General features: G+C 39.0%; 1 protein-coding gene across 7 annotated transcripts in view; it reads left to right on the plus strand.

Moving 5' to 3' along the window:
* The window catches only part of Ninl (ninein like), a 120,047-nt gene that overhangs the window by 47,543 nt on the left and 52,954 nt on the right, over nt 1-19,550 (plus strand). For all 7 annotated transcript variants that reach the window (XM_074074193.1, XM_074074198.1, XM_074074194.1 and 4 more), the window contains one exon: nt 13,653-13,843. In XM_074074193.1, the coding sequence (XP_073930294.1) occupies nt 13,664-13,843 (180 nt within the window). In that variant the 5' untranslated portion in view covers nt 13,653-13,663. The remainder of the gene's footprint in view (nt 1-13,652; nt 13,844-19,550) is intronic.

A 19,550-nucleotide genomic window follows, 5' to 3' on the forward strand; every position in this document is an offset into this window, starting at 1 on the left:
TTTGCTATTTGTTCTCTGTCTTCTGTTTTTTGTCTTCCTCAATTCCTCCAGGATTGCCTCCTTTTGTATTAAATAGATTTTTTTCTAGTACGTAATTTTAAGTCCCTTATTCTTCTTTTATTTTCTTAGTGTTTGCACTGCATATTGCCATCAATATTCAGGTTAACAGAAACTTAATTTCTTGGTATGCAAAATTTTTCCCTTTTTTTTGTCTGTTTATTCCTTTCTTTATGCTGTTAACCATCACAAAGTACATTTGTATATATTTTTTACCTATTGATTTGTAATTGAATTTTATAAATTATATATTATTTGGTCTTTTAAACCAAGGTGGGAAGAAAAAGAAGTAACATACAAAAATACATTTTATATTTACTGATATATTTACCTTTACCAGTGCTTTTTATTTCATGTGGATTTGCGTTACTGTCTGGTGTCCTTTTATTGCAGACTGAAGGACTCTTCAATATTTTTTGTTGGATAGGTCTGTTACTAAAAAGAACTTTCCTAGTCTTTGTCTATCTGAAACTGTCTTGATTTCCCTTTCATTTAAAATGTAGACTTCAGGTTTTAGAGAGATTATGATTCACAGCAATATTGAGCAGAAAGTGCAGAGAGATTCTTTAACTGCTTTACCTTGACCCCCACACAGCCTCCTCCACTCTGAACATCCAGTACCTGAGTGGTATGTTTGATATGTTTCATGAGCCTACATATGTCATTATCATCCAAAGCCCACAGTTAGTAAACTATAGAGTTTATTCTTGGTGTTGTACATGCTGTGGTATTTGTTTGAGACAAGTTCTCACTATGTATCCCAGGCTGGCCTCGAACTCATGATTCTCCTGCCTCTGCCTCCCGAGTGCTAAAATTATAGACATGTACCACCACCTGGGATTCTGTGGGTTTTGACAAATGTCAAATGATAAGTATTCATTACTGTAGTATCATACAGAATAGTTTAACTGCCCTGAAAATCCTCTGGGCTCTGCCTGCTCATTCTCCCCTCCTCCCTAACTCCTGGCAACCACTAATCTTTTTGCTGACTCTACAGTTTTATCTTTCCAATGTCTTATTGTATGTAGCTGTTTGGAAAAACATGTTTCTCATTCCACAATCAACACAAAGGACTTCTGTGACCTCAAAAATTATCAGGGGGCTGGAGGTGTGGCTCAAGAAGTAGAGCACCTGCCTAACAAGTGTGAAACCCTGAGTTCAACCCCCAGTACTGCCAAAAAGAATAGAAAAGATATCTGGATCTCCCTGTATCTACAAGCAAACAATCAGTTCTGCAGCAGTGGATATCAGTTCAGGTTTTTGTTTTGTTTTGTTTTGCCTCACTATATTGCCTAGGCTGGTTTCAAACTTGCAATCCTCCTGCCTCTGCCTCCTGAGTAGCTAGTATTACTTCAGTTCATTCTGAGACTATCTCCAGATAGTCTACAAGGAGATAGTCTTAGAACTCACAGTAGGTGTGTGTGACCTTCTAAATACCTAGGAATATGTCAGATCTTTTCAAATCCCCAATGAATCTCCTTTCTCGTCTTTTGCTTCCAGGTTTTCTTCTTAGTGTATTGTTTGCCCCAGCTGTTACCCATCATTTCAGGTAGTTGTGCTATTGAAACTTTGGACAGTCACCTCTAGGAAAGTGCTTTTAGCCCTGGGCAGATATTTGGTGAGCTCAAAAAAAGATGAGATAGGTTTGTCCAGGAAACCACCGGACTAGTCAAATAATGACATTTGTTTGACAATGAGACTTGGAAAAAACTCTACTCTGGGAGGGGGTGAATTCAACTATGATATATTGGAAGAACTTTAGTAAATGTCACAATGTACCCCTAGTACAACAATAGTATAATAATAAAAAATAAAGAGAAAAAATAACGCACACAAACACCCAAAAAAGAACTTCGCTCTGTTCTGTTCCCCTTGTTCTGGGAGTTCAAGCTGTCGCTTTTCACTGGACTGCTGAGCTGGGGCATGGGAGATGGGACAAGGTAAGTTAAAGTACTACTATAGTGCTCTCAGCTGGGGTTTTTTTGGTTTTGTTTTGTTTTGCTTTTTTATGTTTTGTTTTAACGTGTATGTTCACTGGGTTTGCTGTAAGCATTGGCTGTTCCAGAGTTCTGAGAATGTTGATACTGACACTGTTGTTTTTATGAAGGGTTGTACTTTTAAAGGTTCTTAGGGCCATTTTTACTGGTAGACTTTTGAAAAGTCATTTTGATACAATATTGTTTCTCAGGCTCTCTAGCAGGTATGTCGTTCTGCTTCTGGCTTTACAAATGGCAGACTGTGTAAAGTTACTCGGATTGGTGGGACTATTGACTGTCTGCAGTGCAGAGTTTTGATTATTTCTGGTGTCATTTTCATGTTGAAGAGGCATTTCAGGGGAACGAACTTAGTCCAGGAGCGTAACTCTTGCAGTAGAAGAATTTTCCATAGGAAAAGTGAAGGAGATAGATGTTTGAAGTGAACAGTATGATAGGTGGCTGCTTTTATGAAGTTTGGTCACTTTGGCAGGTGCTGTACAGGTTTCATCTCTGATGTGGAGTAGGAAGATTCATTCCCCTCACTTGTTAGGTGGAGATTTGGGGAGTGTTAGATGGTGTATGCAGGTAAACACAGCTTATGGGACTGCACAGAGAGAGCCCAGGGCCAGCCAGGGAGCACAGCCAGTGAGGGCACCCACTCTGAACTCAGGTAGAAGGTGCCTGTGACCTTGGGTAGCTGAACTTATACCTAGAAGCATTTCATTGACTCTTAGGGTTTCATTTACACTATTTCCCACCCTGTAACTTTAAAATAACTATTTATTTTGCTTAATTGTAGAGTCATGTGAAGTTGCACAGATAGTGCCTGAATTCCTTTTACCTTCACCTGGCTTCTCCCAGTGGCAACGTCTTGCATAGCTGTAGTACAGAATCAGAACCAGAAAACTGACATTAGCCAGACTACAAGAGACTTTCCCATTTTCACTGGTTTTTACATGCAGCCTTTAGTGGGTACGTGTGTATTTAGTTCCGTGCAATTGTTTGTCGTGTTTAGTTTTGCATAACCCACTACTACAATCAAGATACAGAGCTGAGGCCAGGCATGGTGGTGCAGTCCTATAATGGTAACACTCGGGAGGTTAAGGCAGGAGGATCAATGCATCCAAGGCCAGCCTGGACTTAACGTTGAGATCCTGTCTCCAAATAAATAAATAAATAAATACAGAAATACCCAGAGCTGCTCTGTCACCTCATGCTGCCTACCACTTTATATTCATACACATTCTCCTCAGCCCTTAATTTTTTTACCGTATGATTTACCCATTTAAAGGGTACAGTATTATTCAGCCATCAATATTGTTGAATTGTTCAGCCACAATGAATTTTAGAACATTTTCATCACCCTAAGAGAATATTTTGTACCATTAGCAGTCACTCTGTCTTTTTCCTCAAATGCTCTTAGGAAACCACTACTTTCTGTCTCTGTGGATTTGCCTATTCTGGACATTTCCTGTAAATGGAAGGATACAATGTGTAGCTTCTGTGATTGGCTCTTTTCACTTGGAATAATGTCTGTGAGGTTCACCAACGTTGTAAAATGTATCAGTACTTCATTTCTTTTGATTGCCAGACAATACCCCATTGGATAGTAGTACCACATATTATTTATCATTCAGTTGATGGACATTTGGGTTGCTTCTGTTTTGGGCTGTAATGAATAGTGCTGCTATGAATATTGGTGTACAGTTGTATGGACATGTGTTTTCACTTCTTTTGTGCATATATCTGGACTTGCTGGGTTATGGGGTAAGTCTATATTTATCCTTTTAAGGGTACACACACTGTTCTCCCCCAGTGGCTGCATGGTCTTACTTTGCTGTTAGCAGTGGATGAGGTTTCTAGTTTCTCTCCATCCTTGTCAGCTTGTTAGCTTCTGTCACAGTCACTCTGTGGGAATGAAGTGGTGTCTTATTATGGGTTTGATTTGCATTTTCCTGATGTCTAATTAGGCTAAGCAATGTTTTGAGTGTCTGTTGGCCCTTTGAATATCTTAAGTATATCTTATATTTATTCAGATCCATTTCTTAATTGAATTATTCGGGTTTTTATTATAGTGCTATAAGAGCTCTTTATACATTCTAAACACATGTCCCTTTCCAGATTTTGGATTTGCAGATATTTTCTCTGTTTCCTTTCACTTTTGTGATAGTGTTCTTCACTATACAAAAGTGCTGAATTTTGATGAAGTTCAATTTATTTGTTTCTTAAGCTTTTGGTGTCATACTCAAGAAACCATTGTCTAATAGAAGGTCATGAAGATTTATTCCTGTGGTTTCTTCTAAGAGTTTCACTTTTACTACACACAGTTAGGTCTCTGGTTCATTTCAAATTAGCTTTTGTATCTGGTGTCCACTTTCATTCATTACATGTGGTATCCAGTTGTCCTAGTACTGAACACTGAAAAGACTGTTCTTTCCCTGTTGAGTTATCTTGGCACCCTTGTCGAATATCCATTGACTGTAAACACGAGGGTTTATTTCTGGGCTCAGTTCTATTCTGTTGATCTGTATGTCTGTCTGTATGCCAGTACCATATTTTTCTGGCTTCTATCCTTTGTAGTACTAAGTTTTGAAATTGGAAAGTGTGAGTTCTTCAACTCTTCTTCTTTTCCAAGATTGTTTGTGCTATTCTTGGTCCCTTGAATTTCCACATGAATTTTAAGATCAGTTTGCCAATTTCATTAAAGAAGCCAGGTGTGATTTTGGTAGAGATTGTGTTGAATCTGTAGATCAAATAGGGAGTCCTACTGCCTTTAACAGTATTTGGAGATAATTGATTTTAATTGCTCCATGATTACTTTGGTGGAGGGACACCTAGAGTTTCCTGCTCATCACTTTGTATGATGTCACTCCTCCCTTGTTCCTAATTTACACACTGATGATCCAGACCTTATTCGTGACTAAAGTGGTAGCTGAAAAAACTGTGGCTTTCCTGCTCTGTCATTTTTTTCCTACATTGTTATTGGCTTTTTCCAGTAAAATGAGAAACTATGGGGTTTTTTTTACAGTACTTAAATTTAAGTTGATATTGACACTGAGAGTAAGGTTTTCTATATTTATAATATATGTATAGCGAGAGCTCATATTGGTTTTTGTTTTGTTTTGAGACAGGATCTCACTGTGTAGCCCAGACTGATATAAAATTTGTGATTCTGCCTTGGCCCCCTGAGTTCTGGAATTACAGGCATGTGCCACCATGCCTAGCAAGAGAGCTCATCCTGTATACATAGAGCTATATGTGAATAACTTCATGTTGTACAGATACTTTGCAAATACATGTAGACTTGGTGCAAATAAAAGTGTGGCTATAAAAATCTTTATTTACATATACTGACATAGAATAACAATGTACAAGTTTATATGTATATGATTCTTAAGTTATAAATGCCTACCTAGCTTTTAAGTGAGTAAAGGCATATCTGCCTATATAATAGTGGGCATACTGATGTTTCTTCAGTACTTTCAATGTCCTAGCCACTTGCCTCAAAACTGAACGTTTACATGCTTTAAAGTCCTAATGAGGATGACCTGAGCAGGAAATTGAGGCTCAGAGACTAGAAGCAACTTGTCTGAGGTCATAAAGCTAGAAAGTGGCAGAGCCCATATTAAAATGGGGACTCTGACACCAGTCTGCCATCAGTATAGATGGAAATGTCTTTGTTAGGAGATTCTAGATTTTCTAGGATAGTTATAGGTTTTGATGTAAATATCTACTTTTTAGGAAAAGAGAATATTATAATAAATAACAAATGAGGTATCAGCTTATTTTTATGTTGTTGGGACTAGAATAATAAAAAAGATAGCTTTTTAAACTTACACAAAAACGATAGCTTTCAGACTTGGGGTTATAGCTCAGTGCTTGCTTGGCAGGCCTGGGTTCTCTCCCCAGCTCCCCAACATTGCAAAAGAAAACATAGCTTCCAGACTTTAATTGCTGAAATATTTAGTGTCTGTATATACAAAGTAAATAACTAGTACACATTTTGAAAAACAAGAAAAAAACCATGAAAACAGTTAATGTAGAGGTTAGTCCTGATAGCTCAAATTCCCAAGGCATGAAGTTTGATTACTGAGTACAAGACCACTGAAAGCGATGCCAAGGTCTGCTCAGCCAAAACCTAAGGACTGGCTTCAATATTTTATCAGAATTCTGACATCTTCCCAGATAAAGAATGAGATTTACTCATTCCAGGATGAGCAGATTTTATGTTTGAAATTGTTTCCTATTGCAAGGGCATCTGGGTCTCCAAACAATCTTGTACACCTTAGTTACTTCTGTGAGATCAGATTATCTTCTGTGTCCTTGATTCTCAGTGATTCTCAGGGACACAGATTAAATTCCCTCATCACTACATATATTAAATACAAAACAACACCTTGCTCCTTCTGCCTCCAGAGGGCTGCATTGTCCTGCAGAGTGCAGGCCAAGGACATCTGTCTCTGAGGCAGATCAGTTTGTTTGGAGATAGGTTTTCCTTTCCTGAATGAAAACAGAATTTTTCTTCACCTGATAGCAACATTTTTGTTTGAATTTTAAGGTAAGCATTATTACATTAGAACCATTAAGACAGTAGTTATTTCAATTAAAAAACAAAAAACTCTGAGCAACCAAGTGTTTCCTGTTTGTCTGGAATATTGCCTGAAGTTTTATAGTTAGCTGCTGAATGCTGGCCAGGTTTTCAGGTGGCTTGATGTGCCAACATTTATGCATATGGAATCCTGTGGCATTTTGAATAATTCGGTTTGGATGAAGAAGAAACTGAAGAGGCCTTTGAACCGCCTAGGTAAACTGTGTTTATTATTTATAGCAAGCCATTTTGTTGTGAGACCTGCCGTTTGGTACCTGAGTAAGCCCAGTAGCCATGCTGTGCGAACTGAAAGGTTGATGGGAGCAGTTCTGATGATGCGCCTGTGTTTTTTTCTCCTCCCATGGATCTGTGCAGGGATTATGCAGATGGGTTGTTCTCACCTCTACCCTCATGTGGAGGCCTTGGGAATCTAAGCAGAAGATTCCTGGGGTTCATGTGCTGTGGGCTCAGTTGATTGCTTTTCTAAGGAGGTGGGAGGGAGAGGCAGAGAGGAGGTGGGCACATGTGAAAATAGGATTTGAGCAGTGTGAAGGCTTGTGTGTGGCAACAATCATGTGATGTTACTGGAGCTAGCATAACAGTAAGGTAAGCAGTGTGTCCCTGTGTGGCGCTCCTGGCATTGCCTGTAACCACCCACTCAGCAACTCAGCAAGGGGTGTTTTAGTCTCACAGTGTTGCAGCCCTGGAAGCCGAGTTGCAGAAGCTGTGACTGTTCCAGAGCCAAATTTCCTGTGATGGCGGGGCAGAGGTCTCAAGGCCTTATAGTGTGGACTGGGAAAAGGACACCAGTCGCTTAGTTGTGGAGGCAGCATTGTCAGCTTCTCCCTTTATTTAGGGTTGTGTTTGCATGGGTCAAAAGATTCCAGTGAAGTGAAACAACGGCATGTGATCTGTAGCCTCTCTCCATTGACCTTGATGGCAGGAATGTGGCTGTTTTCCTGGCGTCCTACTACATCCTATCCTAGCTGACATCATTACCATGCATACCACTGTGTCTCAAGGGAAATCAGAGGCTTGGACTCTGAGACCTCAACACTCCTTTAAGGGAATTGACCTATGGCCTCAGCCATTTTTCAAGTACATTTTGGTGACATTCATTAATACCCACCAGGCACTGAAAACCAGTGCTCACATCATTTGATCAAACTCTGCAAATCATGGGAAGGAATGGCCCAATAGCAGCTGACAGCTCGGAGAGCCCTTTGCCCATGAACATCTGCTGTCAACACCCTTTGGTCAGGGCCTGAAGCCCGCTGCTATGCTCCACATCCCTGCTCAGACCCACTCTGCACCCTGGCTCATAGGCTCAGGCTGCATTTTTGCTCTAAAGTGGAGGCCTGGCTGGCAGGTGCACCCAACAGTTGACCAGTCATAAATTAGATGGTCCAGGACCATGACTATGCTGCTGGAGACACCTAGACTTGCTCACCAGGTCTGGGATGTTGAAGGATTCCTTACCCAGGGGTAGCTAGGATCTGAGAGAACAATGGAAAGCATATTTTGGTGTAATTTGTCTTATGAGAAAAGTAAGAATATACCATGTAGTATTTTCATAAGAGGCAGAATAGGCCTACCTTTTTGAAGTCACCTAACTGTGCTGGAGTAACACTTTTTCAGAATGTCATAGGCAAAAGTGTATGTGTGTGAAATGTAGTGTTTAGCTTCTTTGTATGTGTGTTCTGGAGATTGAACCCAGGGCCTCCCACATGCTAGGCAAGCATAGAGACAACCATCTTTAACTCTCTTTGGTGTTTATGCTGGTATTTATGTCCGTATTCCTGAATAATAATGCTTTTGCTGACATTTCTTATAATCTCTGGGCTTTTGGTTCCAGATGATTTAAGCCCTCTTAAAGCCTTTCCTTTGTGCTTCCATGATGTCAAAAGTTTTAAATTCTGTAGTCAGAATGCATTTTTTACTACTCAGAATGTCCACTTGTAGAACTAAGAAGTTGACAATTACATTTCCATTCTTTTCCAAGTATGGCTTTGCAGAGAATACTGTTTTCTGCATCTTTACTATTTGTTAATTGTGCTTATCCTTAAGTTTTTTCCAGGGGCTCTGTCAACTCTCACAAACCCATCCAATTTCCCTGTTAATTTCCAAACGTGGGGGGCTTGTGTTTCCCAGCTCTGTTCTGGGCAGGTTCAGGGCTGCCCTCTGCAGTACAGTCTCCATGGCCTGGGTGGGACCCAGACCCCAAAGCCTAAGCTTTCCTCTGTCTTGGTTAGCCCCTTGGTCAGTTTGAACATATTCCTTCGTATGGAGGGCTTTGTTTCAGTCCTTTAACTTTCAGCCCTGCTTTGGAGGGCACAGCTGAGCTAGTGCCTGCCTCTGTAAGTGTGGGCCTGCCCTTTTCTTCTTTGTGTTTTTAGGACTTGTTTGCTGTGTAGTTAGTTCTGAAATGTCACAAGGCCCTGCTTCATGTGGGTGTTTTTCATTTGTTAATCCACATGGTAGGACTTTACCACACGTCTACTTGAAAAATTTTTGTATTAACTCCAGTAATTCTCGTCTCCTCTCTCTTGTTTTCCTTTTCTGGGCTTTTTAGAGGATGCGTGGGGCTTTGGGATCTATTTTTTTGGGAGGTTGGGTTAATAAAATCTAGATAAAAGTGCCTTAAAAGAAAGAGCCATCATATTTTAAATTTCTCTCTCTCTCTCTCTGTCTCTCTCTATCTCTCTCTTGTATTTGTAATTTTTAACGGTGGTTAAAAGAAGTTGAATATGGAATTTACTCTCAACCATTTTAAGTGTATAGTTAAATGTGTTAACTATATTTACATTGTTGTGTTATATACCTCTAGAACTTTTTCATCCCTCTTCCAGTTTCATTCAGCTATAAATTGATAAATAAAAATTGTATATATTTACAGTATATAAGCAGTGATGTTTTGATAAATGTATTTTAGATGATTAAATGAAGCTATTAACATATCCATTACTTTAGATACTTAACATTTTTTTGTGGTGAGAATGTTTAAGATTTACTCCCAGCAATTTTCAAATATTCAGTGCATATTACTAGCCATATTTACCATATTGTGCAGTAGATCCCCAGACTTTACTCACAGTGTTTTCACTGACACTTTGTAATCTCTGCCCAATATCTCCCTCAACTGCCACTCTGCTTTCTGCTTCTGTGAGAACCACTCTTGTAGATTCTATATGTAAGTGAGATTGCACGTTATTTGTCTTTCAGTGCCTGGATTATTTCACTTAATATAGTGTCCTCTAGATTCATCAATATTGTTGCAAACAACAGGATTTTCTTCTTGTTTCAGTACTCCAGTGTGTGTGTGTGTATGTGTGTGTGTGTGTGTGTGTGTACCTATTCCACGTTTTCTTTATCCAGTTATCTGTCGTGGTTGTTTAGATTGATCTCATATTAGAATTTTTTCATCATGCAAAACTGAAACTCTATACCCATCCAACAACCCCTTCCCACTTCCCTCCTTCCCCCACTCTCTGGCAATCATCATCATTCTTTCTTTTTTGTGATTTTGACTACTCTGGATATCTCATAAAAATAGAATTGTACAGTATTTGCCCTTTTGTGATGGCTTATTTTACTTTGAACGATGTCTCCAGGTTCATCCATGTTGCTTCAGAATTTTCTTCCTTTTTAAGGTCAACTAATATTTGATTGCATGGATATGCCACATTTTCTTTATCAGTTATCAATTATTGATGGACATTTTCGTCGCTTCTCCCTCTTGGCCATTTTGTAACTAATACTTGAGCGAATATGAGAATGCAAATATCTCCTTGAGACCCTACTTTCAATTCTTTTGGGCCTATACTCACATGTGGCATTGCTAAGTTATATGTTAATCTGTTTTTAGTTTTTCCTTTGTCCATTTTTTAATCTGTCAAACTACATCCCCCTCCCTGTCTGGGACACTCTGTCCTGCTATAATCAAGGGCCCTCCTTCCTCTCCTTCTTGAACTACATAAAACTGCGGATTCTTGCAAATGCTAATTTCTAGTAAGCCAGAAGTGAACTGACAGTAGAACACACAGTAAAAAGGACATGTAGCAAAATTCAGGATCTCAACATCAGGGAATAAGGATTTGGAGTACAGGGTGACTGGAGGAATGGACCCAGGCAGAACTGATTGCACTAGCATCTCCTCTTGTGCTCCCACTCATGGCCATGAATCATGAACTAAGCCCGTTTTGAAATTGCCTCAATTTTATCTTTCGTTATAATCATTTTGAGCAATTAGAAGTACATAAACTAAAAACAAAACAAAACAAAAAACCCCTCTCCCTGTACTCACAACCCTGTTTCCCAGGGGAAATCATTTCTTGGGGTATAGGCTTTGGACTATTTCCAAGTCTCTGGAATGGACAGCCATACATGTGTGCGAATATAGCTCACATAGATGTACATTATTTTCATGTAATACTGTTTTGTTACTTGTTTTTTTTTTTTATTTATATGCGCATACAATGTTTGGGTCATTTCTCCCCCCTTCCCCCACCCCCTCCCTACTTGTTTTTTAATGGATGTTCTCTGAGTAATCTTTCTACGCTTTCTTCATTTAAAAAAATGACTATACTGAGCTGGCAAGAGGTAGAGTGCCTACCTTGCAAGTGTGAGGCCCTGAGTTCAAACCCTAGCACCACAAAAAAAGACTACTCTCTTGCACGCAGGTCTGTCACACCATGTTGTTGAACAGGTTCATTACCATTGTACACCTACAGGAGAGCTGAGTTAATGAAGCAGTTTGTTCATTCTTTGTGAACACTGGCTGATTTTTATAATTTGCCAACAAGCGTTTTGGCCAGAAGTACTTCACTGTCTACAGTCACAGTGAAACTACTGTGAGGATTCTATTCAATGTTAAGTTTTTATGTCACTGATTATAGAGTTTTTCTGAGTGAGAAGTTGGGCACGCAGATTCTCCACTAGGGGTTGATAGGAAACATTTAATCCTTCCTAAAGTTCTGACTCAGGCCTCCCTGCATGAGTGAGGGCCGGCAAACACCATCTGCATATTACACTTGCGCCTGTATTAAATTGGCATTTGTTATGCTGTGCCTACTAGTAAGAGATGTTGCTCCATTATTTTCATGTTTGTAAGTTAATTGATTATTAATGATTATTAATTTATTAATGAACTTGACTGGCTTTCTGTGTTTGTTTCCTTATTTCCTCTTTTAAGAATTTTCTCTTCTTGTGTTTGTATCATAGGCCAAACTGAATGATACTGCTATTTTCATGGATCAAAATGGACAAGTAGTGTTGGTTTTGTATTGTTCATCCTAATGTCTTTAGGACCTCAGTGTTTTTTCATATTTTAGCGATGTTTTTCTGGTTTTAAAACACTTTTTTCTCTTATAAAGTTTTTGGGAACTACAAAAGTGTGTAAAATAGGAAATATAAAGGTATAATGCCTCAAAAAATTCTTACCATTGTAGTGTATTTTTTCTTTCTTTCCCATTTTTATTTTTTCTCGTAGAAGTTGCAGAATATTCTCAACAGAATTGTTATAAGGCATAAATGAATTACATGTTAAAATGACCAAATAAGTATACTAGCTATTATTTTGATAAAAAAATTATCCTGCTGTGATATTTACTAACTACACTTATCACGCTAGTAAATATTTTTATTTATTTATTTATTTTGGCAGCACTAGGGTTTGAATTCAGGGCCGCACTCTTGCTAAGTAGGTGCTCCAGCCACTCTACCAGCCCTTTTTTTGTGATGGGTTTTTTTGAAATAAGGTCTCACAAACTGTTTGCCTGGGACTGGCTTCAAACTGCCATACTCTTGATCTCTGCCTCCTGAGTAGCTAGGATTACAGGTGTGAGCTGCCAGTTCCTGGCAGCAAATATTTTTTAGAAATGTATTTTAGAGATGATTTAGTATTATGTTTTATAAACACCCTATAATTTAGCAAACAATTCTTTTGTCTTATACTTTAAGTTGTTTTCTGTTCTACTCTGATAATCTACTCATGTCTTTATATCTCTTTTTTTAAATATAAGGAGTTTCTGTAAAGTATTTTACATAAGTGAGATAACACTCAGATAATAAGAATATTTAATTTTTGTGTATGTGTGTGTGTGGTACTGGGGTTTGAACTCAGGGCCTATCTGTTGAGCCATTCCACCAGCTCTTTTTTTTTGTGATGGGTTTTTTTGAGATAGGGTCTCATAAACTGTTTACCCAGGCTGGCTTTGAACCACGCTCCTCCTGATCTCTGCCTCCTGATTAGCTAGGATCACAGGCGTGAGCCATTGATGTCTGGCTTTGAATTTTTTGATATACAGAACACAGTGTCCTCCAGAAATGTCTACTGATTGTTCTGTCCTCCAGCAATGTGTGAGATTCCCCTTCTTAAGATTGCCTCAGTGAAGGTTTTTAGTATGGATAATCTGGCTGTCAGAAACAGTACATCCTTCTTGTAGTTTGAGCATTTTTAGATGATTGTTATAATCATGTTTTTCTTCTTTGGGATTTGTAATCTTCTCTGTATTTAAAAATAATTTTATTTTATTTTGAGGAGCTGAAGATTGAACTCAGGGCCTTGAGCATTCATGAGCTTACCCTCCCCTCCGTTTTATTTCTTTTATTTTGAGATAGGGTCTTACTAAGTTGCCCAGGCTATCCTCGATCTTACAATTCTCCTGCCTCTGCCTCAGGAATAGCTAGTATTAAAACACATGCCACAGCATCAGTCTTTATCTGTTTTCTAGTATTCTATAATAAATTTTTTAAATATATATGCAACAAATAAATTCTTGCCCTTTGATGACCATAAGACTGGCCTTTTTATCCTGGATTTCTGTTACCTACTTTGTCCTCTCCTGCAACGTGGAGCTGATTCTTCCAGCTGCATTTGACCCTGAGAGGGCTCTTAATATCTTTTCCCACATGCCAGCTGTATGGCCTGCATTTGTCCAATGTTTAGGCAGGTGTGTGTGGGGGTGTAGGTGGCAAGAAACCTGTCCTAACATTTTTCTTTTCCAACCCCCCCCCCCCCCCGGAATAACCAGGCTGCTATGGGATGGATGACGAAGAGAACCACTATGTCTCACAGCTCAGGGAAATCTACAGTAGCTGTGACAGCACAGGCACCGGCTTTCTGGATAGGGAGGAGCTGACCCAACTCTGCCAGAAGCTTCGCCTGGAAGAGCAGATGCCGGCCCTCCTACAGACTCTCCTTGGAAATGACCGCTTTGCCAGGGTGGGTGTGGACTCCTCCCATGAAAAAAGAGTGAGAGATCTCTATTTGGCTCTCATGGCATTTAGTAAATTTTAGCTGAAGACAGATACTTGTCAAAGGAAAGTTATTAGCATATGAAAACATGTTTTTCTTCTACTGAAATCCTGCATTGTAGAAGGTGTTTCTTTAAGATTGTTTTCTTTTAATGTAATAACTTCCAGGAGTTTGTATGCTTTGTTTACCCAGGAAGATGTTTTAGTGATTTTTCCCCAGGAACCACACACACACACACACACACACACACACACACACACACACACACACACACACTGGTCAGTTATTCAGAGGTAACTTCATAATACCTTAAAGACAGACTGTCTTAGAAAATTTCACAACTTGAAATTCATTAAGCATTGGACAAAACAAGTACAAAATACTATTTCAAGAATGAAGGATACCATGTCTGTGGTGCTGATAAATTCAGATAGGCCGGATAGACTATGTGAGTTCTAGAAAACTCAAGATCATCTGGAATGGTGGTCCAGATTTTAGGCCACACCTGCTTCCATGATCTAAACAGTGGAAAGCAACACTCCCTACTCCTGTACTACTGCTTACTACTTACTTGCTGGTCATCTTAATTTTGAAGGAAAAACATTTTCTCCACAGGATTCAGTAAAACTATTTTCATTTTGTATGGAAAAAAAACATCTAACCTATAATTTTCCTGAATTGATTCTTGGGCAAAAACAAAACCAAAAAAATCCCCACTGCTGACTTGGGGAGAGTCCAGGTGAAGCTGACCTCTTGCTGCTCCCCACAGAACCTCTGCCCCATTAGCAGGGCACTCTTATTCCCTTATAAATAACTCTGCCTTGGTTAAGCAGACCATGCCCTCTCAATTCCTGCCTTTGTTTTTTTTGTTTTTTTTCCTGATGGTCCTGGAGTTCAAACTCAGGATCTTTCTCTTGTAAGGTTACCACAGGAAGGGTCCCGCATTTTTGCGAAGGGCCATCCTCAGGTTGCAGTACTTCTACCTTTGGCCTCCCTGTGTAGCTGGAATCACAGGCATATGCAGCATATGCCACCACACCCAGTTCATTGGTTGAGATAGATTCTTGCTTACTCTTTGCCCTGACTGGCCTCAAACTGTAATTCTCCCCATCTCTGCCTCCAGAGTATGTGAGCCACTGAGGCTGGTCTCCTGCCTTTTTTTTCTTTTCTTTCCTTTTTATTAAAAAATGAACCTAAGCATGAAATGTGTTTCTGATAGTATCTAACCCCTCTTGATACCAGCTGGAATTCTGTTTGGGACCTAGATGGGCAAAAGGTACATTTGTAATTTATCAATAGTATAAACAGATGATCTGCTTTTCTTGGTCTTTTTGACAGTTTGGAAAACCCAAAACCAAAAGAGTAACTTTTTGGCTGATTGGTATTATAGCCTCTGCTGACTAAATTAGCCATATAGTTCCTGACCCTTTCTTTACTTTATGCTTTGTGGAAGATTTAGAAACATCAGATGTGGTAATTAAAAAAAAGAAAAGAAAAAGACCAGCATTGGAACATCAGCAAAGAGAAAACCCAGCTTGGGTTACTTCAGATTTCTACCTAATGCCATGTCACATGTGGTCCTGAAAAGCAATTCTTCCAAGATGTCATTCCTTCCAGGAGGCCTGGCTGTGTCTTCTGACACACTTGTGGGAGGGATGTTAGAAAGAAGGAAAGGCACCATGAGAAATGATGACAGCCCCTTCTGGTAACACTCCTTCCAGGCAGAGCTGTGTGTGTGTTTGCCGTCTATCCTGGCTGTCCCAATTCCATTCTCTGTTTTTGTTCCCCAAAGCAAGTCAGATGTTGAATAACTGAAGTGGCTCTGCTTGCATGAGTGCTCTTGAGTCTGACTGGAAGGTGTCCTTTCCTCGCTAACACTCCAAGAGTGGTGCCTTCCCCACCTGATGCTGCTGAGACCAGGCATTTGTCTCCTGTGTGACTGGTCCCTTCAGAGCTCACTGGCCCTCTGCTTTATCCTGTAGACTCCACAGAACTCACACAGTCCTCAAGTGGATGAAAATCATAGAGAGATTTTGGGAAAGCAGGTATTAAGCCAAAAATAGCCATACATTTGTTCCTTTTTCTACAACAGAAACCAAATAGTGGAGATTCCAGGAAGTCTCTAAGAAAAATCAAGTTAAATCCTTTACCAGGAGAATGGATTAGTTTTTCTGTTAAAATACCATATATCCAGTACCCTTGTAGAAAGTGCCATATATGAGACTCTGTAAATATTAGTCATTACTACAGAAATCCAGTTACAAGAAACAAAGAAACAATATTGTAACATGTGAGTTAACATGAAGGCATTGTGGGTGTTTCTTTTTAATTACTTGTTAAAGAACTACTATCAAGGTCTGGTTTCAAGCTAGAAAGTTAATATGACCTAAAGTTCTTGTGTCTTTCTTGGGGAATAATCTCCATGCCTATTTTATGTTATGCTAACTTTTTTTTTTCATACCAGTGGTGAGGATCTTAACCTCAAGTATTTTAAATTTGGACACAGTATTCTTCTCTTGAAAAAATAATTCATAACATAGCGTTATTGGAAATAATTCCAAAGTTGAAAGTGATTCTGGATCGATCATAAGTACAGCCTTTTCCTTTTTCAATGAATTAGTCTGAGATTGTACAGAGATGCAATGGTGTGCCATTCCAGGTTGAATACCTGAATGCTATGTTGCTCTTCCTGTTTTGAAAGCTGTAAAGGAGTAGAGCATGAGGAAACAGAGGCTAAAATGACCCCAAATTGGGCCATAAGATCCCACTGCTGCTTTATGAAGGGAGGAAAATCAGTTGATAATTATTATCAGAAATGAAAGGAAATCTATGACTAAATCAAGCAAAATAGCCATTTTATTATTTAACAATTCTTTTTTGAATACTTATGTGCCTAAGCAACAGCAGATGCTAGGGATGCAAAGAAGAAACTCAGTTTCTATCTTCATATGAAATATATATATGTAAGGTTATTCATCATAGCATCAATTAAAATAAGATTGGAAACAACTTTTTCATTTGGGGATTGGCTAAATAAATTCTACAAGAACCATGTGATGAAATTTTATGCAGCCCTAAGGAATGAGGAAATGTCAGACATTTCAATATTGGCAAGTTATCAACTCAGGCCAACATTTTGCAGAGGGTTAATTTATAAAAAAAAAAAAACCAAAAAACTCCCCACAAAACGAAACTTGAAATAGTGCAGAATGAAAAGTCAGCGAGAAATTATCAGTCCAAAAATCTATTACGTCAAGTGCCTAGCCAGGTGAGCTCAGCACACTCAGCTCTGTTTATCCAAAGGAAGCAAGTATGAAATTGATCCGTGGTCTGGGGGACCCATAAGGCCAGAGAAATATTTGTTAAAACCAGATTCATCCAAAGTAAAGAATCCGGTAAATTAGTCCCCAGTTGAAGGGAGTAACTGGGTAACACTTGTTGGGCAAAGATGACCTGCAGACCAGTCAACAGTCTTTGTGCTCTGGTTTTGGTCTCATTAGTCTACAGAACCTCAGGCTTTTCACTTAGATTAATATGGTCCTGCATTGGTAGTGCTTGTAGGCACCTGGCAAAGGCAAATAAATGTCCACTGTTGAAGAAAGCACCATCATTCCAGATCTGATAATATTCCTAAGTGATAGCCACATACAGTGACTAACATACAATCATGGTGTTGCAGGATACTCAAGGACAGGGAAATGGGACACTGAAGCAGTTCAACAGGAAGCAGGGTTTTATTGTGCCAACACAGACTCAGTCAGTGGTCTTGCATCCCAAGCCTGAGCCCTGAGAACAAAGGGGCCTTACCTTATATACCCATATATGGTTGCATGCAACTCTATTGGCTACTTCACCGCCCAGTGCTATGTGACCTTCTTCACATTTAGATTCTTTAACTTTTATCTCCCTGCTATGCCATCTCCACCCCACTGCAGACTTGCTTGTTTCTTTTCTGGCCCCCTCCCTGCTGCAATGAGTAACAGGCAAATGTGACAGGATGAACAAGAATCAGCAAAAACAAAAGGTAACAGAAGCAGATCCACAAGGATGTGAGGTGTGAGGTATTGGAATCATTTGGCACAAAATACAAAACAACCTTGTAACTACATTAGGAAACTAAAAAAACAAAACAAAACAAGCTTGAAGGGCTGGGGGACCTGGCTCAAGTGATAGAGTGCCTGCCTGCCAAGTGCAAGACTGAGTTCAAACCCTAGTACCACCCCCTTCGAAATAATAATAATAAAACCAGGCTTGAAAAGATCTATAGAAAAGGGGGAACTCTAAAAAGCAATAAAACAAATGTGATTAATGAACCAAGTTAGACTTTTAGAACTAAAAAAATCCAATGACCAAAATTTAAAAGCTAAAACTAAGACTGTCACAGCAGATTAGATACAGCTGAGGAAGGCATTCATTAGTTGGAGTTATCCATAATGGTAAAGATGGAGGAGAAGGCTCTGATTGTTTTAATTAGAGGCCCAGGAGGAAAGGAGTGAATGGAGCATCATATGAAGAGACAGTAGCTAAAAATGTTCAGCAGAACAGAAACATTCTTCGTGATTCCAAAGCTAATGGTATTCCAAGCAAAATAAATAAAAACCCGCACCCGGGCATGTTATTGTAAAACTGAAGGAAAATAAAGACAAAATACATCTTTGAAGTGCTCACTGGTGGGTACACAAGATCTCTGTGTTTTTCTTATAACTCCACGTGAATCTATAATTATCTTAAAAGTTTAATAATTTTTTTAAAAAATCCAGAGAAAAGACTTATCCTAAAAATGAGTCATGACAGCTGCCTTCTCCACTGCAACATGAATCCAGAAGAAAGTGAGAGAATCTCCAATATGCTAATGGAAAGCAACTGTTGACCTGAATCTCATACCCTGCAAAATGTCTTTCAAGTATAAAGGTGAAAAAATTCCGTGAGAAATGGAGTTCTACTTAGCGATGAAAGGATAAGAGGCAAACACATGGAATAAATATTTGTTGAGTGTCTACCATATGCCAGCAGTCAGCTCATACACTAGTTAGGGTGACAGAAATAAACAAATGTCAGCATTATCTAATGTCAGGTTCTGACACGTGCTCATCCCAAGTAAAGTCACAAATCACAGTTGTGATTTGTCATCAATGGAAGCAATAGAGATACTTACTCAAGTTCTTTGCAAGATTTGGGAACACCAAACCTGCTGCTCCAACACCTGCTGATGACAGTGTGACCTAATAACTCTTCTGCTGATCTCTTTCTGTGTGACTTTGATTGAAGCATAGAGAAAGTACACAGTGACGCTCCAAACTGAGCACACATATGTAATCATCCTGTATCCTTTCTCATGCATTGTGTGGTGGCTCTATCAACAGAGGTTGACTATTCTTCTGACACTGACACCATAGATCAGTTTTGCCTATTTCTGAAAAAAATGGAAATACAGAGTACCTACTCAATACATATTCTATTTTTTTTTTTTTGGCTTTTATTCAGTATTATGTCCCTGAGATATATTGTTGGGTCTATCAGTAGTTTGCTCTTTTTTCATGGTCATATATTTCGCTGTATGACTGTTTTAAGTGTGCATCAAAATCATTTCTACTATACTAAAAGAATAAATTATTATTATGTTATAAATTCTGTTAAAAATTACAGGTAAAATTAAAATATCACAGACAAATTA

Source organism: Castor canadensis, chromosome 5 (assembly GCF_047511655.1).
Source record: "Castor canadensis chromosome 5, mCasCan1.hap1v2, whole genome shotgun sequence".
NCBI lineage: Eukaryota > Metazoa > Chordata > Mammalia > Rodentia > Castoridae > Castor > Castor canadensis.